General features: G+C 43.9%; 3 protein-coding genes across 4 annotated transcripts; 2 read left to right on the top strand and 1 right to left on the bottom strand.

Moving 5' to 3' along the window:
* Nucleotides 1-5,451: 5,451 nt before the first annotated feature.
* LOC112805503 (uncharacterized) lies at nucleotides 5,452-11,063 on the bottom strand. Its single transcript, XM_025847880.1, has 4 exons — nucleotides 9,176-11,063; nucleotides 8,544-9,073; nucleotides 5,855-8,378; nucleotides 5,452-5,507 (listed from the first exon to the last, which is right to left on the bottom strand). The coding sequence occupies exons 1-4, from the start codon at nucleotides 11,061-11,063 to the stop codon at nucleotides 5,452-5,454; spliced, it is 4,998 nt and encodes a 1,665-aa protein (XP_025703665.1).
* A 1,389-nt stretch (nucleotides 11,064-12,452) lies between these two features.
* LOC112696537 (uncharacterized) lies at nucleotides 12,453-15,541 on the top strand. Of its 2 annotated transcripts, XM_025749340.3 has the most exons (7): nucleotides 12,453-12,906; nucleotides 13,245-13,341; nucleotides 13,449-13,564; nucleotides 13,997-14,041; nucleotides 14,449-14,474; nucleotides 14,689-14,824; nucleotides 15,233-15,541. In XM_025749340.3, exons 1-7 carry the CDS (start codon nucleotides 12,534-12,536, stop codon nucleotides 15,337-15,339), a joined length of 900 nt encoding a protein of 299 aa, XP_025605125.1. In that variant the 5' UTR covers nucleotides 12,453-12,533; the 3' UTR covers nucleotides 15,340-15,541. The 2 variants fall into 2 exon arrangements, with proteins under 2 accessions (XP_025605125.1, XP_025605127.1); XM_025749342.3 differs by lacking the exon at nucleotides 13,997-14,041.
* A 1,835-nt stretch (nucleotides 15,542-17,376) lies between these two features.
* On the top strand, nucleotides 17,377-22,746 carry LOC112805502 (uncharacterized). The gene is made up of 3 exons (XM_025847879.1): nucleotides 17,377-19,264; nucleotides 19,367-19,896; nucleotides 20,062-22,746. Exons 1-3 carry the CDS (start codon nucleotides 17,377-17,379, stop codon nucleotides 22,744-22,746), a joined length of 5,103 nt encoding a protein of 1,700 aa, XP_025703664.1.

Below are 22,746 nucleotides of genomic sequence, written 5' to 3'. Positions count from 1 at the left end.
TTATCTACATTGCGGCATAAAGACCACTCTTTAAAGCATTCCCTTTTTATCTTTATCTTTTCTTGTATACTCGCATTCCACCAAAGACAACTGTGTAATATATATATATATATATATATATATATATATATATATATATATATATATATATATATATATATATATATATATATAAAGATAAAAAAGCAAAGATGCATTGCACTCACATTAAACCTAAATACATTCAAATATCTACAGATAACAAAATGTATGATTTATCAATATACCAAATCAAACAACCTTAAAAAAAACTTCACATAAGCTTCATCCCCACCAAACCAAACAACCTCCCAAAACACAAGTTTCAAATGAGGATGATTTTCACTACCCCATTTTCACAAACATAAGTGGTGCATAGAAAACATAATAGTGGGTGTTTGAGCTGGGACCATATACTAGTATTAGTATTAACAATGTTGTTGTTAATATGAGAATGAGAATGAGAATCTCATGGTCCTTATAAGTTGTCGGAGGAAACAAAGAATCCAAAAGAGAATAAAGAACCTCCAAAAAGTGCAGATAATTGTTTTTTCTCTTCTCATAAAGAGGAAAATGGTGGCATGTAGTAGAAGTAGCATAGGGGACTGGGATCAAAGAAGGAATGAGTTAAAAGCCATCATCAATTTGCAATACAAGATTTAATCGAAAGTTAAGGCAATGAAAGTAAACTACTTTAATCATAAGTTCCTGAATATTCAAATTATCAGCTTAAAAATAACTTTAAATAAAGGGCCATGATAAAGGCATATAGTTTCTTCTTATTTTGGCTACACCAAAAATGGGAAACAGATATTGCTGCAGGCAAATATGTTAGCTTCTTTTGAATGAACATGTTCAAAAGGCAAAGGTTGCAAACTTGGTGCCTGATGAGCATTACAAATCGGATTGCACATAGCTTTCACTTGTGATTTGGAATTTGGTGAAACTCTCCAACAAATAAATATATAAAAATGACAAGAAAACAACTCAGGACCCATTAAAAGCCGAAGAAACATTACCATAAAAAAAGAAAAAGAAAAAGAAAGGGGAGTTAAGATCATGCTATTTCTGACTTGGGTGTGACTGAATCAAACCAAAAATAAAGAGGATAATACTGTTTCTTTGAGAAGAGCTAAACAAATAGAACTCATTAATCAAGGAGATAATTTAGTATCTGACTGTTTCTGAGCCGTATATGATCTCCTAAGATTTTAATACACAAACCATTCTGTCAGCTTAGAGTATTCATAATTTAGTTCCAACATGCTTGCCCTCTCAAATTTTCTAATTTTTAAATTATAATTTTTTATTTTTACAAATTGATGAACAAACTAGCTCTAATCTGTATATGCATGCGTGAGAAGGATAAATAAATTCTGAAGAGACAAGAAAACAGGGGTTAAGGGAAGGATGAATATCAACACCATCTCTTGACAAGAATCTAAAGCAGCAACATTCAATCAAATTATAGAGACTAACCTTACCGCGACGCTCTCTCTGGAACGAGGAAGACGGCGACGCGCTCTGGAACGAGGAAGACAGCCACGCTCTCTGAGGCACGTTCTCCTCGGCTGGGTGAGGCGCGCGAAAGCCGCCGTGACCTTGACAGGTCGCCGTGAAGGAAGCTTCTTTGTCTTCTTTACAGGGAGAAGAGGCGAATGAAGAGACGAAAAGGAGATACAAACACGGAGAGGAGATATGAAGGTTGGGTGAAAAATCAGGCAAAACAAAGAACAAAGTAATTTTTTAGTATTTTTTAGATTTGTTTAATTTTTTTAGTATGAATAATTGATTAGGGTTTATGGAAAAATAAATAATTTTGTTAAATGTATTTTTTTTTATTTTTTAAATTATTTAAATTTTAAAATGGTAAAATTAAACCATTTAATTAATCTAAAATAATAATTTTTGTTTAGCATATAAAAAATATTTAAATTTTTTAAAAAATTAAATAAAAAATATTTTTTATTTTTATTAAATTATAAAGATATTTTAGTAAAAGTAGTGATATAATATATTTTTTTTAAAAAATAAGTGCTAATGTGAAAAATAAGTCCACATAACTTGTTATTATTTATCCATATTTTAAATTTTAAATATATCGATACATATGAATTTATCATCGTATCAAAACGAACACTAAAAAAACAAATCGTAAAACAGAACCAAATTTTTTATGTAATTTTCGCGATTCATATGCATATTATCTCTTCCTAAATCGTGGAACTTAAAACCACAATTTTCATATTTGTTTTCATTTTAATCGTGGTTTAAACATCACGATTTATTTTTGGTTTTTTGGCCAATCGTTAACTATAATCATTTTATATATTTTTATATCACGATTTATATATGTACAGAATGCTTCTGATACGATATAGTAGGAGGATCGGGAACCCGCGGGACGAGTCAGATGTTGGGTTTGTCCAGATGGAGAGGAGGGGAGGTACCTGCAAAGACACTCCGACGCTCAAGTCAGGATGGATCTAAGAGGTATAAGGTGTGAGGAATGAATGATTACCTGGAGGGATCTGGGTCCTCTTATTTATAGGTGATGGTGAATATCTTATCTTTATCTTATCTGGCTAAGATAAGAGGGGCGTTTAAATTCAAAAGTTGGTTAGGAGCTCTAGAGAGCCGGTGTGGGGCTTTCTAGAGAGATGAAAGCGGGTTGACCCGGTAAGCCGGGTTCGGGTTCGAACATGGGTCCGGGATCCGTGGGCCGGATCCGTAACAGTTGCCCCCGTAGCGATGGAGCGAATGACTTCGGTGTGTCGCTAAGAGTTCGAGGCGTTCCTCTACGTCTTTGGCGCTGGTCGGGTGCTCGTTTGGTGATGAGATCGGCTCCTCGATTTTGTTTAGGTAAAGGATTTCGTTCTGACCGTATCTTTGGTCTTTGACGTGACCTTGCCATGCCTGTTGCGCCTGTTGCATTCTTCGAGGCGTAATTGATTAGTTTACTTTTCCGAGGGGGCATTTAGGGTGGGGGTTTTCCCTCTTTTACCCCCGTGAGTTTATTCATTGTGCCCAGGGTTATTTGTGTCTTTTTGCTTTTTGAAACCGTTTTGGTTTTTATTCCCTCGTCCGTTTCTTTTCAAAAAGGGAACTCTTCATTTTCTAAAAAACTCCTTGGTGATTTTTGCTTCCTGGTGTTGCTCTGCTTTGCCTCATTTCCTATTTTCCTTTGAGTTTTTCTTCTGAATTTACCAGGTTGGTATATTCTGTTTTTGCTTTTTCTTTCGTATGCTTGTCTGTGTGTGCTTTTTTCTGTTCTTGCCATGCTTTGTTTTATCTGCTTCCTTTTTGTTTTGCTGTGTAAAGTATTTCTGTCGAGTTTGGGGAAGGGGCTGAGCACCGCCGTTTCCTACTTTGACTGTAGTGGTGTTTAGGTTTTTGTTTTTTAATACTGTGTGGAGTTGGTAGGCTGATGGTGGTGCTCCTCCCTTGTTTTAGGTATGCAGCGTCGGCGAAATGAGAGTGTGGGTGCCTCGGTAGCCCCTTCCAGGGGCGTCCCCAATCGCTACGGTTGGGTGACCAGTGATGTATGGGGCGTTCCGTCGCGGATGACGGAGGATGATCTCCAACGGCTCCGCGATCAGGGGGCGATTTGTGGCGGTGGTGAAGAGGAGGGGCGATACGAGCTCGTCCTTCCTGATGCCGACGAGCGCGTTTGCTACTTGAACCTCCGTTCACCCACCGTGCCGGACTGGATGTGGGTTTATGAGTCCATGTTTACTCGGCTCGGTGTGCGGTTCCCGTTCTCGCCTTTTGTTCAGGGTTTGCTTAGCCGGTGTTCCGTGGCACCGTCTCAGCTTCATCCGAACAGCTGGGCGGCTGTTCGGTGTTTTGAGTTGGTGTGCCAGTACCTCGAGCTCCCGGCTTCAGTTCCCGTTTTCCTCTTTCTTTTCTTGTGCACTCTTCCAACTAAGGAGGGTAAGCACAAGAAAGGATATATGTCTTTTCGTGCTCAGCCCCATCGCCGGATCTTCGGGTTGTTTGAAGATTCGTTTCATGGGTTTAAATGGGAGTACTTTAAGGTGCGCCCCGTTCGGGGGCACCACCCGTTTTGGCTTACTTTGGAGGGCGAGCGCCGGTTTCCGACCTATTGGAATTTTGGTGCCGGGCCGTCGGTTTTAACTAAGGTCTCCTATGATGATTTGTCTCGGGAGGATAAGGATGTTGCCAAAGTTTTGTGGCACTTGTTTGGTGAACGCCCGTTAAATCCTCGAGACGTTATGGGGGATCCTGAGGCGTGTCGGACATATATTGGTGTGTTTCGTTTCCTTTTTTTTTTTATAACTCTTTTCTTGTTTCTTCTTTTTAGTTGAGATGGCTGGTGGGCTGACTACATTGGCGAGGTTGAAGGCAGCGTTGGCTCGGGAGGAGGGGTCGTCGTCTCCTTCTCCGGCTCCTACTCCGGCCGCAGATTCTCAGGCTGTTCCTCAGGAGGTGGTTTCCTCGGGGGTGCACACTGGCGTTGAAGCTCCTCCCGGATCGCCGGAAGTCGTTGTGCTGGCGGCTACCGAGGCTTCTCGGAAGAGGAGTAGGACGGAGGAGCCGGGTAGTGAAACTTTTGAAGAGGAGGGCTTGGTCCCTAGTGTGATGCACCGGCGTTTTGATGCTACGGGTTTCATTGATCAGCACTTAATGCCTGGAACGGAGTCATTTTTTGATGGTTGTGACGTCTCGTTTCAGGCTGAGTCGGTTTATCGTGCTCTTCTTCGTTCTGCCGCGGTTGTTCGGAAGGCCGAGCCTGTGATGGCCCAAGTGGGTTTGTTGGAAAAGAAACTTCGTCAGGCCCAAACCGATGTGAGCAAGTTGAAGGAAGAGCTTGAGACTGCAAAGACTGCAAAGGAGAAGGCGGAGAAGTCGTCGGAGGATGCCGGGGCGGAGATACTCCGTCTTGCCGGTGTTGAGACTTCGCTTCTTTCTCAACTGGCTGAAGAGCGGAAACGTTCTTCAGATGCGAGTTCTCAAGCTGCCTTGCTTCTTGCCGAGTCGGAAACTCTGAAGGCTGAGGTCGAAGCCCTGAAGAAGGAGAAAGCGGCTTTGTTGGCTGATGCTGGGATGCCGTTGCTGCTACCGAGGAGACGATGAAGGCGCAATTTTTGGTGTTGGCTCCCGGTGTGGATGTGTCTGTGACGGGAGCATTCAAGACCGTCCGTGATGGGCGGATTGTTGATATTTGAATAGTTTCTTTTGTATTTAGTTTTAAACTTTTGTTTGTTTCTGAATGTTTGGATTGGCCAAGGGCCGTGACATTTATTTTTTTTTTTTGGGGACCGTTTAATGGTATTTTCGGCTGTCCGGGCCTTTTGTATGATCCGTTTGTGGTTTTAATTTGGCCGTTCGGGCCTTTCTGCAATTTTGTTTTATCGTGACCGTTCGTTTGGTCGTTTTTTCGGATATCCGTGTGTTTGGTCCGGAGGGTGATCAGTCCTCCAGCGATGGCCGTGTCTTCGTTCCGTGCTTTTGAGGAACAGTAGTGGCTTTTAATGGGGATGAGGTGAAAATAACTTGTAAAAAAAAAAGTTTATTTAAATGGTTGGGCCTCGTTAAAACCCTTCGTGAGGGAAAGAGTACCCGAGTTTCTAAAAGATAAAATAAAAGAGAAACGGAAAATAAAAGGAGAACGGAAAAACAAATGGTTCCTTAAAGAACAGGGGGAGACTTATTTAAGTGTAGTATCTTCGTAGGTTGGCGGCGTTCCAAGTTCTCGGTATTTCGCTGCCGTCTAGTCGTTCGAGTTTATATGCTCCTTTTCCGATTACAGCCTTGACTCTGTATGGTCCTTCCCAGTTGGGGGCGAGCTTTCCTTCTCCTGGGGTCGGAATGCCGATATCGTTTCGTCTTAAAACGAGGTCGTTGTCCGCGAATTCTCGTCGGATGACGCCGTGATTGTACCTTAGGCTGATTCTTTGTTTGAGTGCTAATTCTTTGACGTGGGCTATGCTTCTTTCTTCGTCCACGAGGTCCCGTTCTGCCTCTTCGTCGTTACCTCCAACCGTTTTTCTGGGGCTGGGGTCCCCGATTTCTACTGGGATGACTGCTTCTACGCCGTATGTTAATCGGAAGGGCGTTTCTCCCGTGCTTGTTTGTGGTGTCGTTCGGTATGACCACAGGACTGATCCCAACTCGTCTGCCCATAATCCCTTGGCTTCGTCAAGTCGTTTCTTAAGTCCTTTAACGATAATCTTGTTGGCGGATTCCACCTGTCCGTTCGTTTGGGGATGTTCCACCGAGCTGAACCGATGGGATATATGCAATCCTTCTAAGAGTTCTCTAAATCTTTTGTCTGTGAATTGGGTTCCGTTGTCGGAGATGATGACCTCGGGGATTCCGAACCGGGTAATGATCTGTCGCCAGACGAATTTCCGGCATTGGGTTGCCGTGATGGAGGCCAGGGGTTCGGCTTCAATCCATTTGGTGTAGTAGTCTATGGCGACGATAAGATATCTGAGCTGGCCAGGTGCCGTGGGGAAGGGACCGACGAGGTCGATTCCCCAGCTGCCGAATGGCCGTTCAGCCGATATAACGCTGAGTTGGTGTGGGGCGGCTTGGTGAATATTGGCATGCTTTTGGCATTTGTCGCAGCTTTTTGTTAGTTGGACGGAATCTCGAATGATCGTGGGCCAGAAATAGCCGGCCCTGATAATTTTTTGGGCTAGCGTTTTTCCTCCGATGTGGTGTCCGCAGCAGCCTTCGTGGATCTCGCGGAGTATGTATTCCGTGTCCCCGGGTTCGACACATTTAAGTAGGGGCTGCGAGAATCCGCGTTTGTATAGTTGTCCCGCGATGATGGTGTAGTTGGCGGCTTCTCTTTTTATTCGCCTCTCTTCTTTAGGAGCTGGTGGTAGGATTCCGTCGCGGAGATATTGCCAGATCGGGTATGTCCAAGACTCCCGATTTGATGATGTTAGGTGCGCGTTGATTTCTGTTGATACGGAAGGCGACTTAACGACCTCCTGGATTAGCGATCTGTTGCCGTGTCCTGACTTCGTGCTGGCTAGCTTGGAAAGTAGGTCCGCCCTGGCGTTTCGTTCCCTGGGGACGTGTCGTATGGAGACGTTTTCGAATCCTTCTTTTGATTCATGAACTTTATTGAGGTATTGTTGGAGCAGGGGGTCTCGGGTTTGGTAGCTCCCGTTGATTTGGGAGCACACCACCTGGGAATCGGTGTTAACTTCGAGTACCTTGGCGCCGACTTCCCGGGCTAGGTTTAGGCCTGCCAAGAGGGCCTCGTATTCCGCTTGGTTATTGGATACTGGAAAGTCGTATCTTATCGATTGTTCGATTGTGATCCCGTTTTGGTTTTCAAGTATGATTCCGGCGCCTCCGTGGGTGGAGTTTGATGAGCCATCGACGTGCAGTTTCCACGGTTCGGGTATTGGTTTGGTCGGAGTCATTACAGCGATGAAGTCGGTCAATGCTTGTGCTTTGATGGCGTTACGGGGTTCGAACCTGATTTGGAATTGGGATAACTCGATGGACCATGCTAGCATTCTTCCTGCTAGGTCGGGTTTTTGTAATACCTGTTTGACCGTTTGGTCGGTTCGGATCGTTATTGGGTGGGCCTGGAAGTATTGTCGTAGTCGTCGGGATGCCGAGAGGAGTGCGAAAGCCAGTTTTTCTAATCGCGAATAGCGGGCTTCTGTGTCTTGTAGGACTTTGCTTATGAAGTATATGGGTTTTTGTTCTTTTTTCTCGTTTTCCCGGACGAGTGCTGCTGCGATTGTTTCCTCCGTTATGGAGAGGTACAGGTATAGTGTTTCCCCTGTTTGGGGCTTGGCGAGGATTGGAGGTTCCGTTAGGACCCTTTTGAAGTGTTGGAAAGCTTCTTCGCATTCTTTATCCCATTTGAAGGGGGTTCCTTTTTTCATAAGTTTGAAAAAAGGGGTTGCCTTTTGGGCCGATGCTCCGAGGAAACGGGATAGTGCGGTTAGTCGGCCGGTGAGTTTTTGGATTTCTTTGAGGTTTTTGGGACTTGTCATCTCAAGGACGGCGCGGCATTTTTCTGGGTTTGCCTCTACTCCGCGTTGTGTGATCATGAAGCCGAGGAATTTTCCTGCTTCCATTCCAAAGGCACACTTTGTCGGGTTGAGTCGCATTTGATGTTCTCGCAGGGTGTTCATTATTACCCTGAGGTCGTCGATTAGCTGCTCGCCGGATTCCGTCTTGGCGAGCATATCGTCTATGTAGACTTCAATTTTGTTTCCGTTTAGGCCTCGAAATATTTTGTTAACAAGTCGCTGGTATGTGGCTCCGGCGTTTTTCAAGCCGAAGGGCATTACTTTATAGCAGTAGGTTCCATCTGGGGTGATAAACGCTGTCTTTTCTTCGTCTGGTCGGTGCATCGGGATCTGGTTGTAGCCGTAGTATGCGTCCATGAAGCTGAGGTATCGGTGGCCGGACGCTGCGTCTACTAGTCCGTCAATGTTTGGTAAGGGGAAGGCGTCCTTTGGGCATGCTTTGTTGAGATCCGTGTAATCAACGCACATTCGCCATTTCCCGTTAGATTTTTTTACTAGTACGACGTTGGCCAGCCAGGTCGTGTAAGGGATTTCTCGGATGAAGTTGGCTTCAAGTAGGGCTTTCACTTGTCTTCGGACCTCGGCGGCTCGGTCTGGTGACATTTTCCGTCTTCTTTGCGCTACAGGTTTGGCTAGGGGGTCTACGGCCAGATGGTGAGACATTAGGTCGGGGCTTATTCCCGGCATATCGGCTGGGGTGAATGCGAACAGGTCTTTGTTTTGTTTTAAAAGTTGGGAGAGTTCTTCTTTGAGGTCGTATGGGAGGTTTCTGTTGATGAAAGTATACTCTTCTTTGGTTGGCCCTATCTGTAGTTTTTCCATGTCTCCTTCTGGTTCCGGTCTGGGTTGGCCGTCTAGTCGTGCGTCTAGGTCGGCAAGGAATATTCCCGCTGCGTCCCGGGATTTTTTCCTTAGGGCTAAGCTATTGTTGTCGCATTCGGCGGCGACTTCCCGGTCTCCGTGAATGGTTCCGATGGTGCCGTCGTCGGCCCTGAATTTCATGAGGAGGTATTTGGTGAAGATGACTGCCGAGAAGTCGTTGATTGTTTTTCTTCCGAGAATGACGTTATAGGCTGTGGAGTCTTTTAGGACGACGAATTCGGATAGGATCGTCTTTCTCTGATTGCTTGTCCCTATGGTGATGGGGAGAGTAACCGAGCCGTCTGGTTTGAGGAAGTTATCTCCGAGACCCGTGACGCCGTGGCGATGCGTTTGGAGGTTGTCGTTGCGGAGCCCGAGTTTGTCGAAGGCTCCTCGGAAGAGGATGTTGGAGTCGGCACCCGTGTCCACGAGTATTCGTCTTACTAGTCCTGTTCCGATTCGGGCTGATATGACGAAGGGGGCATCTTCGGCCGAGGTGCCGTGTTGGCAGTCCTCGGGTAAGAAGGTTATCGTGCTGTCGGCAATGGTGACTGGGTCGTGGTTTTTGACGGCCATTACCTTGAGGTCTTTTTTCATTGTTAGTTTTGACTTATTTGGCACGTCCTTGCCCGTGATGACGTTCACTATGATGGTCGGATCTTCTTCGGTGTTTTCCCTGGGTGGTTTTTGAGTTCTTGGGTTGCGTCCTTCTCTTTCTGGTGATTTGTCTCTGTCGGCGCGCCTTGGTTCTCTGATGATTTTGACGAACTCTGGGAGTTTGCCGTCCCGTATGGCCTGCTCAAGGGCGTCTTTAAGATCGTAACAATCATGTGTTTTGTGGCCGTATCCGCGGTGATAGTCGCAGTAGAGGGCTTTGTTTCCTCCTGTCCTTTCCTTGAGTGGTCGGGCCCTGGGGATGATGCCTCGATCTGCTATTTGGTGGTATACCTCCGTAATTGGTGCTGTTAAGGGGGTGTAATTGGAGAATTTTCCTATTCTTGGAGGTCGGTGGGTCGGTTTAATGTGGTCTCGTTGGTTTTCTTTGGGTGGTACATTATGACGAGGAGTCGGGTTGCCGTGTTGGTTGGCGACGTGTTGCCGCTTGTTGGCAGCGACGACCTGGCTGACTTCCTCGTCGTTGATGTAATCTTTGGCGACGTTCTGGATTTCGTGCATGGTCCATACCGGTTTGGTGGTGAGATGTTTGCGAAAGTCTTCATTCATGAGCCCGTTAGTTAGGCAGAGGCTGGCAACGGAGTCCGTGAGTCCGTCGACCGTTAGGCACTCGTCGTTGAAGCGGTCAAGGTATTTTCTTGTGGATTCTTCTTGCTTTTGTGTGACCCCTAATAGGCTGATGGGGTGTTTAGCCTTGGTGATTCGGGTTGTGAACTGGGCCATGAATTTTCTTGTGACGTCGTGGAAGCTAGTTATGGATCCGTTCGGGAGGGCGTTGAACCATTTGATCGCTGGTCCGGCAAGGGTTACTGGGAAGGCTCTGCATCGGACTGCGTCGGATGCCCCTTCTAAGTTCATTCTGGCTTCGAAGGCTGTTAGGTGCTCTTGAGGGTCTTTAGTTCCGTCGTACTTCATGTCGGTTGGTTTGTCAAAACCTCTGGGGAGTTTTGCTCTTAAGATTCCTTCTGTAAAGGGTGTAGCTCCCATTATGGTGTGGTCGCTTCTCGTACGTTTGGTGCTTCGGTATCTCCGGTCTTCGTCTGAATCGCGTTGACGATTTAGATCCCGAGAAGCGCTGCGATGGTGTTTTTTGTCGTATCGTCGCTCAGGGGATTTCTCGTGTCGGCGGTTGCGTGAGGTTCTGCGATCATCTCTCCTATTGCGTTGCCGGGTTGACGATCTGCCGCGGTGGGATCTTGACCTGGAAGTTGCATGGCTTCCGTGCTCGTTATTTCGTTTTTCTCTGTCGTTTAACTTGCCTTCAAGTTCTTGGACCCGGAGACAGAGCTCTTGGACGATTTGTGCCGCTTTGTCTCTGGCTTTCTCAGGATGATGTGGATCCGTCGTGACGTGTTCGTTTGCGTGGTGGATGGTGCTTGCTATTTTTGCTTGGTTGGTGGTTTCATGGTGTTCTGAGATCGGACGACGCGGTTGGGAGTCGTCCTGGCTTGATGGGTTATCCTCTAGGATGCCCTCCATCCGGTCTGATTGTCGCAGGTCCCCACAGACGGCGCCAATGTACAGAATGCTTCTGATACGATATAGTAGGAGGATCAGGAACCCGCGGGACGAGTCAGATGTTGGGTTTGTCCAGATGGAGAGGAGGGGAGGTACCTGCAAAGACACTCCGACGCTCAAGTCAGGATGGATCTAAGAGGTATAAGGTGTGAGGAATGAATGATTACCTGGAGGGATCTGGGTCCTCTTATTTATAGGTGATGGTGAATATCTTATCTTTATCTTATCTGGCTAAGATAAGAGGGGCGTTTAAATTCAAAAGTTGGTTAGGAGCTCTAGAGAGCCGGTGTGGGGCTTTCTAGAGAGATGAAAGCGGGTTGACCCGGTAAGCCGGGTTCGGGTTCGGACATGGGTCCGGGATCCGTGGGCCGGATCCGTAACAATATATAACTAAAATCACTGTAGATAAATTGTATAATTTTGATTTATTTTTATTTTTATTGATGTAAAAGTAATAAATAATAAATAAATAAGGGTGTGTTTGAGAAATTCATTGGAAGGGAAGAAGCACATTTAAGTTTTTTGAAAGTTTTAATTTTTGGTTTGGCAATTTTTTTTTCATAAACACAAAAGTGATTTTGCTACAAAAATCATGTTTACACGTTTTCTTAACAGACTTTTAGTTCTGGATACTAACTATTTATTTATTTTTTACCAACTTTATTCTTTATGTATGTTATTGTATTATTTATAAAAATCTTAGTTATTTCTACTTTTATTTTAGTGTGATTTTTTGTGATATAAATTATGATTCCATTAAAAAAAATAAATTAAATAAAAAATTAATTATAGATAATAATAAAATCATAAATATTAGATTCCAAATTAATATTAAGAATAAGATTATTGAAAATACTAAAATAATAGTATGATGTAAAAAAATACTAAAATAACATTCTTACGTTAATACTTAAAAAATGTAATATATTTGATTAAATATTTTTTTACATATATAAATATATATCTAAAATTTATATTTTTTATTTTTATTTAAAAATATATTTTGTCTATTTTTATATGTTATTTTATTTTAGTAAGTAAATATTAATTTTATTATAAAAATAAATAATAAGATCTATTTAAATATGATAGAATAATATAAAAAAATTATTTATGTTGATATCTATTTTAATAATTTTTTATTTAAAAATAATTTTAAATAATATAAACTAAATAACATTTATTTTATTATAATCTATTTTAATATAAAAATTATCAAACATAAATCACTCTAATACAAATTTATTTTTCATCAAAATTAAATTTGCAAAATCAATTTTATACGATTTCCCGTTTAAAAATTATAATCCAAACACTCGTTAAATATTTGCAAACTTGCAATTGCCAACTGTTGATAGTTGACCCCACATAACAACATTTGTAAAAGCTTCGCCTTCAACAGTTTCGCAAAAAGAAGAAAAAAACGAAACCATGCAATTTATAAAACCAGCGTTTCGAAACGCCTGCTACTGCTACTACTACCCCATAACTCGCTCCTTAAACCCTAACCCCTTCATCCTCGTCTCGTTACCCACTTCCCCGTTTCTCACACTCCAATCCTTTCGACCTTCTTTCTCGACCTTTTCCTTCTTCTCCTCCGACGTAATGGCCGGTGGCGGCGGTGACAACTCCGTGCCTCCGCTGTCCCATTCGCTCGAGAAGCAGTTCGATGCTTTCCGGTCTCAGCTTGAGGAATCTGGAACCCTAAGGGAGCGAATTCGGAACGTTGTTTCGGAGATAGAATCCGCAACTAGGCTCATGTACGCTAGCCTCCTTCTCGTTCATCAGTCTCGCCCCACTCCCGGTACCATAAACCAAAAGCAAAGAAAAAGTGTTTTTTATTTCGTGGAGCAACACTGGTTTTCTCTAATTGCACTTTTGCCCCATTCTGCGGTTTCTCTGTCTGGAAAATGCAGTTGTCTTATCAGTTTTGGAAGTTGAATAGAAAGCACTATGCAAGTTGCAATTTTTTATGTGTAATGTGGATAATTGTGGTATATTATTCTTGCTTGTTGATGTGGTTTAAGATAGCTTAGTATTCAATGAAAATGCATGCTGGATTTGGGTATTTTGTAGATTCTCTATTGTGGCAAGTTTTTGTCGTTTTTCTTATGGATTTTTGGTTTTTAACTATTTGAACAGAGCTTTTAGAGAAGGCCAAGTCTCAGATTGGTGTGCTAAAGGAGAAATACAAGCAACTTGCTGAGATTCTTGGAGGATGCCCTGGCCAGTACTATAGGTGATTCAAGTTTAGATGAACTCTGTCCCAAATATATATTTGAAATGCTCATGTTCTGTTACATCTCATGTTTTGATGTAATGTTTTTATTTGATCCTATAATATAGGTACCATGGTGACTGGAGGAGTGAGACACAATCCGTAGTTTCGCTGCTTACATTTATGCACTGGCTCGAAACAGGAAGTCTTCTTGAGCACAAAGAAGCTGAGGAGAAGCTTGGGTGTATGTCTTCATACTGTTGTATTCTTATTTATTGACATGTCAATCGATGATCAATGATTATTGTCTTCCTTTTCGAAAAAATTAAAAAGAAAAGAAAAAAGAAGAAAACCTTGAGGCCAGTGCGGTCGGTATATATATTTGAATACATTTTTGAGGTCCTATATGTTCTAGCACTAGGGGGGCTTAAGTTACTCTCTTTTGGAAAATAAACTGCTGCACGGCATATTAAGGAAAATTAAAGAATTTTGCAAGTCAATACACAGTTTGTATTTAAGCATTTATTTGGATAATTTTTATGTCCTTTTTTGTATGTTTTAAACCCATTGCTGTCGATTTCTGACTCATTCAGAATAATCCATGTAGAAACTGTAATATGACATTTGGCCACCAAGGCACCAAGTTTACTTCTTCCTCTTGTTCACAACTTTGCAGTGAATAGTTCGGAGTTTGGTCTAGATGTTGAAGACTACCTAATAGGTAAGTCTAATAAAATAAGTCTTCAGTTGCATGCTCTTCTTCGGAAGAATTTCTGATTGAGCTACTTTTCAACTTTCAGTGAGTAGTGCCTAATTTAATTATTTAAATGTCATTGTTGGTAGAATACATGGATGTATTAGTTATAACAGTAGGGCTTTTCAGACAAAGGAGCACGATAAACAAATGTTATGTTTACGAATCTAGTCATTAGTGCTTGAGAATAGGATCCATGATTCTTGGTCTTTTACTCTTCAACGTAAAGGTGTCAACAAAAATCTTGTCACCTCACATCTCCAAGTTTTGATTGGGCCACTTGGTCCAACGTTGTCAATCATAGATGATCCTGTAGTCAATATTTCATGGGTTTGCTCCATATAGTGATATATGCTTTTTTATTTTACATGCAGGTGTTTGTTTTATGTCTAATGAATTGGTAAGAACTCTTGATGTTTTTCACTCATTTTCCTCTCAACTTTTAGTATAGTACATATCTAATTGTGTATAATGGAGAAGAATTTTAAGATAGTTGATGTTTCTATTTAACCTTAAAAAGAAATGCAGACTAGAGGGGCATAAATAAGTCACTTGTTATGTTTGACATCATATTGAGTGCACTTCACCCAATTTTGCAATTATTTGACTTGCAGCCAAGGTATGTGGTGAATCAAGTGACAGCTGGAGACTATGATTGTCCGAGGAAAGTCCTAAAGTTCTTAACAGATCTCCATGCTGCATTCCGAATGCTTAATCTTCGAAATGATTTTCTTCGGAAGAAGTTTGATGGTATGCTATTACTATATTTTGTACCCTGTCCTACATGTATTATTTCTTTTGTTGCCTGTTGTCACTATTTTACGGAGATAATGTTGCAAATTGCATTCCCAATGTTCTAAACTTCTAATAAACATCATTTTTAAGATTGATCTCTGGACTGTAACAACATTAATATCATTGACGAACCTGTCTTACTTTACTAACATCTGGCGTTCATTCACTTACCTAGCAAAGAGTAATATGCACATATAGTAGTAGCTTAACACTCCTTTGTGTGTGTTCCCCATTTTATATTGAAGAGCCAATTTATTTCTTTTTTCATCCACCAAGTAAATTTCTCATTTGCACAAAATGATGTGTTTTCAGAAAGAATTTCTACTCACGTATGTTTGGATGATATCATTATACTATTGGCAGGCATGAAGTATGATCTAAGAAGAGTTGAAGAAGTCTACTATGATGTTAAGATTCGGGGTTTGACACCCAATGGTGAGCCAGTTGGAAACCAAGGAGTTGAAGCCTGAAGGATATTCTTAGGCTGTAACACTAAACTTGACCTTTTTTATCAACTCAGTTATATCTAGAGTTCCCTCTCTAATGTTTGATGAAATGTAAAGGGGAAATTCTGTCATTTTGTGTCGCACTGGCTCTGTGAATTGAGAACCCTCTATTATCTGCATTAGAAATACTTTATATGCAAAATACAGTACGAATGCATTTGTTCAACAGTGGTTTATCTCAGAATATTAGATTAGTTTTTTTTTTTTTTTTTGTGACTCTCAGAATATTAGATTAGTTGCTGAAATTATATAGAAGACTAAGTCATGAAATTTTCACTCATTAAACTGACGCCTATGATTAACGTCTTATCTGAATTAGAACAGTAATATAAATCTAACGAATGCAATTTTTTCCCCTTTTGCTTATTTACTGCATTTAATTAATGTGTAAATTAAAAATTCAGTGCATGTTCAAGCCCGTAGCAAGACTAGAGTTTTTTTTTGTTTTTTTTTTTGTTTTTTAAAGTCGATGGGAAGTGGGAAACTTTGAATGAGACAAAGCTAAGATAATTCCTTTGGTTATGCATGCAGAATTGTAAATCACAAATAAAACAACAAACGGCTACATCAGGGCAACAATAAACAAGCTCTTGCAATAAACAACATTAAACAAGTTCATCACAGTTCCATGCACATTAAATCACACCAGTTTTTTATATTTAAACATCTATCCTAAACAACTCAAACAGACAACCCATCCTACAAATTTCACACCAAACCAAAACACAACTTCGTCACACAGTGGGAGATATGTGACCAGCTGTCAAATTGGTTGTTGATTGGAGTTATAGAAATAGCTCTTTTGAAATTACATAGCAATAATCTAGAACCATACAATTACACAACTTTAGAGTTTAGACCAACTTAAAAGCGATCCAAAAAATAAGAAGACACTAATATTCACAACTCATGCATGCACTATCCTGTGCTTTAGTTCTTCAGAAGGTTCCATTCCCGTGGTGGTTGCAGTAGTATACAGCCTTGGAGTGATAATTATTGGTATTGAGCTTCTCTTTTCACTCCGTTTGATCCTTTTCCCCCTTGAAGCTTGGTTTCGCTGCTCTTGGCCTTAAATCCCACCAACCCTTGACTCAACAAACAGAGATAACGTCATCACTTTGATTGCCAGAAAGAGTGCTATGAGCTTCATCTTCAACAACTTCAGCTTCTTTTGCTTATGCTCTAATATGGATGATGAGGACCAGTGTTAAATGATTTTATTCGGATGTTATTTATTTGCCAAATTAAAACTTATATGATGATAAATGAAGGTCGGTTTTCATATGATTTTATTTTTCGAATTCGTGCAATAATAATTCGAAAAATTCTATGGTGCTGACACAAGAAAAAAGTATACTATGAAGATCATACATGTTTTGTTTGAAAAGTGAAGTGTGGCTCTTCTTTTATGGTTCCTGTCACAATTTTTTTAATTGATTTTTTATTTTTCGTTTTCCCGCGTGTGCCCTGTGGTTAATTAATTTAGCTATTTATATTGGATTAAATATCTAAACTTTTTGGCTTTTTTCTGTGTATTATTAATTTATTATATCTTTGTGTAAGTTTTTGGTTTAGATTTTTGTTACGGATCCGGCCCACGGATCCCGGACTCATGTCCGAACCCGAACCCGGCTTACCGGGTCAACCCGCTTTCATCTCTCTAGAAAGCCTCACACCGGCTCTCTAGAGCTCCTAACCAACTTTTGAATTTAAACGCCCCTCTTATCTTAGCCAGATAAGATAAAGATAAGATATTCACCATCACCTATAAATAAGAGGACCCAGATCCCTCCAGGTAATCATTCATTCCTCACACCTTATACCTCTTAGATCCATCCTGACTTGAGCGTCGGAGTGTCTTTGCAGGTACCTCCCCTCCTCTCCATCTGGACAAACCCAACATCTGACTCGTCCCGCGGGTTCCCGATCCTCCTACTATATCGTATCAGAAGCATTCTGTACATTGGCGCCGTCTGTGGGGACCTGCGACAATCAGACCGGATGGAGGGCATCCTAGAGGATAACCCATCAAGCCAGGACGACTCCCAACCGCGTCGTCCGATCTCAGAACACCATGAAACCACCAACCAAGCAAAAATAGCAAGCACCATCCACCACGCAAACGAACACGTCACGACGGATCCACATCATCCTGAGAAAGCCAGAGACAAAGCGGCACAAATCGTCCAAGAGCTCTGTCTCCGGGTCCAAGAACTTGAAGGCAAGTTAAACGACAGAGAAAAACGAAATAACGAGCACGGAAGCCATGCAACTTCCAGGTCAAGATCCCACCGCGGCAGATCGTCAACCCGGCAACGCAATAGGAGAGATGATCGCAGCACCTCACGCAACCGCCGACACGAGAAATCCCCTGAGCGACGATACGACAAAAAACACCATCGCAGCGCTTCTCGGGATCTAAATCGTCAACGCGATTCAGACGAAGACCGGAGATACCGAAGCACCAAACGTACGAGAAGCGACCACACCATAATGGGAGCTACACCCTTTACAGAAGGAATCTTAAGAGCAAAACTCCCCAGAGGTTTTGACAAACCAACCGACATGAAGTACGACGGAACTAAAGACCCTCAAGAGCACCTAACAGCCTTCGAAGCCAGAATGAACTTAGAAGGGGCATCCGACGCAGTCCGATGCAGAGCCTTCCCAGTAACCCTTGCCGGACCAGCGATCAAATGGTTCAACGCCCTCCCGAACGGATCCATAACTAGCTTCCACGACGTCACAAGAAAATTCATGGCCCAGTTCACAACCCGAATCACCAAGGCTAAACACCCCATCAGCCTATTAGGGGTCACACAAAAGCAAGAAGAATCCACAAGAAAATACCTTGACCGCTTCAACGACGAGTGCCTAACGGTCGACGGACTCACGGACTCCGTTGCCAGCCTCTGCCTAACTAACGGGCTCATGAATGAAGACTTTCGCAAACATCTCACCACCAAACCGGTATGGACCATGCACGAAATCCAGAACGTCGCCAAAGATTACATCAACGACGAGGAAGTCAGCCAGGTCGTCGCTGCCAACAAGCGGCAACACGTCGCCAACCAACACGGCAACCCGACTCCTCGTCATAATGTACCACCCAAAGAAAACCAACGAGACCACATTAAACCGACCCACCGACCTCCAAGAATAGGAAAATTCTCCAATTACACCCCCCTAACAGCACCAATTACAGAGGTATACCACCAAATAGCAGATCGAGGCATCATCCCCAGGGCCCGACAACTCAAGGAAAGGACAGGAGGAAACAAAGCCCTCTACTGCGACTATCACCGCGGATACGGCCACAAAACACATGATTGTTACGATCTTAAAGACGCCCTTGAGCAGGCCATACGGGACGGCAAACTCCCAGAGTTCGTCAAAATCATCAGAGAACCAAGGCGCGCCGACAGAGACAAATCACCAGAAAGAGAAGGACGCAACCCAAGAACTCAAAAACCACCCAGGGAAAACACCGAAGAAGATCCGACCATCATAGTGAACGTCATCACGGGCAAGGACGTGCCAAATAAGTCAAAACTAACAATGAAAAAAGACCTCAAGGTAATGGCCGTCAAAAACCACGACCCAGTCACCATTGCCGACAGCACGATAACCTTCTTACCCGAGGACTGCCAACACGGCACCTCGGCCGAAGATGCCCCCTTCGTCATATCAGCCCAAATCGGAACAGGACTAGTAAGACGAATACTCGTGGACACGGGTGCCGACTCCAACATCCTCTTCCGAGGAGCCTTCGACAAACTCGGGCTCCGCAACGACAACCTCCAAACGCATCGCCACGGCGTCACGGGTCTCGGAGATAACTTCCTCAAACCAGACGGCTCGGTTACTCTCCCCATCACCATAGGGACAAGCAATCAGAGAAAGACGATCCTATCCGAATTCGTCGTCCTAAAAGACTCCACAGCCTATAACGTCATTCTCGGAAGAAAAACAATCAACGACTTCTCGGCAGTCATCTTCACCAAATACCTCCTCATGAAATTCAGGGCCGACGACGGCACCATCGGAACCATTCACGGAGACCGGGAAGTCGCCGCCGAATGCGACAACAATAGCTTAGCCCTAAGGAAAAAATCCCGGGACGCAGCGGGAATATTCCTTGCCGACCTAGACGCACGACTAGACGGCCAACCCAGACCGGAACCAGAAGGAGACATGGAAAAACTACAGATAGGGCCAACCAAAGAAGAGTATACTTTCATCAACAGAAACCTCCCATACGACCTCAAAGAAGAACTCTCCCAACTTTTAAAACAAAACAAAGACCTGTTCGCATTCACCCCAGCCGATATGCCGGGAATAAGCCCCGACCTAATGTCTCACCATCTGGCCGTAGACCCCCTAGCCAAACCTGTAGCGCAAAGAAGACGGAAAATGTCACCAGACCGAGCCGCCGAGGTCCGAAGACAAGTGAAAGCCCTACTTGAAGCCAACTTCATCCGAGAACTCCCTTACACGACCTGGCTGGCCAACGTCGTACTAGTAAAAAAATCTAACGGGAAATGGCGAATGTGCGTTGATTACACGGATCTCAACAAAGCATGCCCAAAGGACGCCTTCCCCTTACCAAACATTGACGGACTAGTAGACGCAGCGTCCGGCCACCGATACCTCAGCTTCATGGACGCATACTCCGGCTACAACCAGATCCCGATGCACCGACCAGACGAAGAAAAGACAGCGTTTATCACCCCAGATGGAACCTACTGCTATAAAGTAATGCCCTTCGGCTTGAAAAACGCCGGAGCCACCTACCAGCGACTTGTTAACAAAATATTTCGAGGCCTAAACGGAAACAAAATTGAAGTCTACATAGACGATATGCTCGCCAAGACGGAATCCGGCGAGCAGCTAATCGACGACCTCAGGGTAATAATGAACACCCTGCGAGAACATCAAATGCGACTCAACCCGACAAAGTGTGCCTTTGGAATGGAAGCAGGAAAATTCCTCGGCTTCATGATCACACAACGCGGAGTAGAGGCAAACCCAGAAAAATGCCGCGCCGTCCTTGAGATGACAAGTCCCAAAAACCTCAAAGAAATCCAAAAACTCACCGGCCGACTAACCGCACTATCCCGTTTCCTCGGAGCATCGGCCCAAAAGGCAACCCCTTTTTTCAAACTTATGAAAAAAGGAACCCCCTTCAAATGGGATAAAGAATGCGAAGAAGCTTTCCAACACTTCAAAAGGGTCCTAACGGAACCTCCAATCCTCGCCAAGCCCCAAACAGGGGAAACACTATACCTGTACCTCTCCATAACGGAGGAAACAATCGCAGCAGCACTCGTCCGGGAAAACGAGAAAAAAGAACAAAAACCCATATACTTCATAAGCAAAGTCCTACAAGACACAGAAGCCCGCTATTCGCGATTAGAAAAACTGGCTTTCGCACTCCTCTCGGCATCCCGACGACTACGACAATACTTCCAGGCCCACCCAATAACGATCCGAACCGACCAAACGGTCAAACAGGTATTACAAAAACCTGACCTAGCAGGAAGAATGCTAGCATGGTCCATCGAGTTATCCCAATTCCAAATCAGGTTCGAACCCCGTAACGCCATCAAAGCACAAGCATTGACCGACTTCATCGCTGAAATGACTCCGACCAAACCAAGACCCGAACCGTGGAAACTGCACGTCGATGGCTCATCAAACTCCACCCACGGAGGCGCCGGAATCATACTTGAAAACCAAAACGGGATCACAATCGAACAATCGATAAGATACGAATTTCCAGTATCCAATAACCAAGCGGAATACGAGGCCCTCTTGGCAGGCCTAAACCTAGCCCGGGAAGTCGGCGCCAAGGTACTCGAAGTTAACACCGATTCCCAGGTGGTGTGCTCCCAAATCAACGGGAGCTACCAAACCCGAGACCCCCTGCTCCAACAATACCTCAATAAAGTTCATGAATCAAAAGAAGGATTCGAAAACGTCTCCATACGACACGTCCCCAGGGAACGAAACGCCAGGGCGGACCTACTTTCCAAGCTAGCCAGCACGAAGTCAGGACACGGCAACAGATCGCTAATCCAGGAGGTCGTTAAGTCGCCTTCCGTATCAACAGAAATCAACGCGCACCTAACATCATCAAATCGGGAGTCTTGGACATACCCGATCTGGCAATATCTCCGCGACGGAATCCTACCACCAGATCCTAAAGAAGAGAGGCGAATAAAAAGAGAAGCCGCCAACTACACCATCATCGCGGGACAACTATACAAACGCGGATTCTCGCAGCCCCTACTTAAATGTGTCGAACCCGGGGACACGGAATACATACTCCGCGAGATCCACGAAGGCTGCTGCGGACACCACATCGGAGGAAAAACGCTAGCCCAAAAAATTATCAGGGCCGGCTATTTCTGGCCCACGATCATTCGAGATTCCGTCCAACTAACAAAAAGCTGCGACAAATGCCAAAAGCATGCCAATATTCACCAAGCCGCCCCACACCAACTCAGCGTTATATCGGCTGAACGGCCATTCGGCAGCTGGGGAATCGACCTCGTCGGTCCCTTCCCCACGGCACCTGGCCAGCTCAGATATCTTATCGTCGCCATAGACTACTACACCAAATGGATTGAAGCCGAACCCCTGGCCTCCATCACGGCAACCCAATGCCGGAAATTCGTCTGGCGACAGATCATTACCCGGTTCGGAATCCCCGAGGTCATCATCTCCGACAACGGAACCCAATTCACAGACAAAAGATTTAGAGAACTCTTAGAAGGATTGCATATATCCCATCGGTTCAGCTCGGTGGAACATCCCCAAACGAACGGACAGGTGGAATCCGCCAACAAGATTATCGTTAAAGGACTTAAGAAACGACTTGACGAAGCCAAGGGATTATGGGCAGACGAGTTGGGATCAGTCCTGTGGTCATACCGAACGACACCACAAACAAGCACGGGAGAAACGCCCTTCCGATTAACATACGGCGTAGAAGCAGTCATCCCAGTAGAAATCGGGGACCCCAGCCCCAGAAAAACGGTTGGAGGTAACGACGAAGAGGCAGAACGGGACCTCGTGGACGAAGAAAGAAGCATAGCCCACGTCAAAGAATTAGCACTCAAACAAAGAATCAGCCTAAGGTATAATCACGGCGTCATCCGACGAGAATTCGCGGACAACGACCTCGTTTTAAGACGAAACGATATCGGCATTCCGACCCCGGGAGAAGGAAAGCTCGCCCCCAACTGGGAAGGACCATACAGAGTCAAGGCTGTAATCGGAAAAGGAGCATATAAACTCGAACGACTAGACGGCAGCAAAATACCGAGAACTTGGAACGCCGCCAACCTACGAAGATACTACACTTAA

The sequence above is a fragment of the Arachis hypogaea genome, chromosome 6 (genome assembly GCF_003086295.3).
Source record: "Arachis hypogaea cultivar Tifrunner chromosome 6, arahy.Tifrunner.gnm2.J5K5, whole genome shotgun sequence".
Lineage (NCBI taxonomy): Eukaryota > Viridiplantae > Streptophyta > Magnoliopsida > Fabales > Fabaceae > Arachis > Arachis hypogaea.
This window is presented reverse-complemented; position numbering and strand designations above follow the sequence as displayed.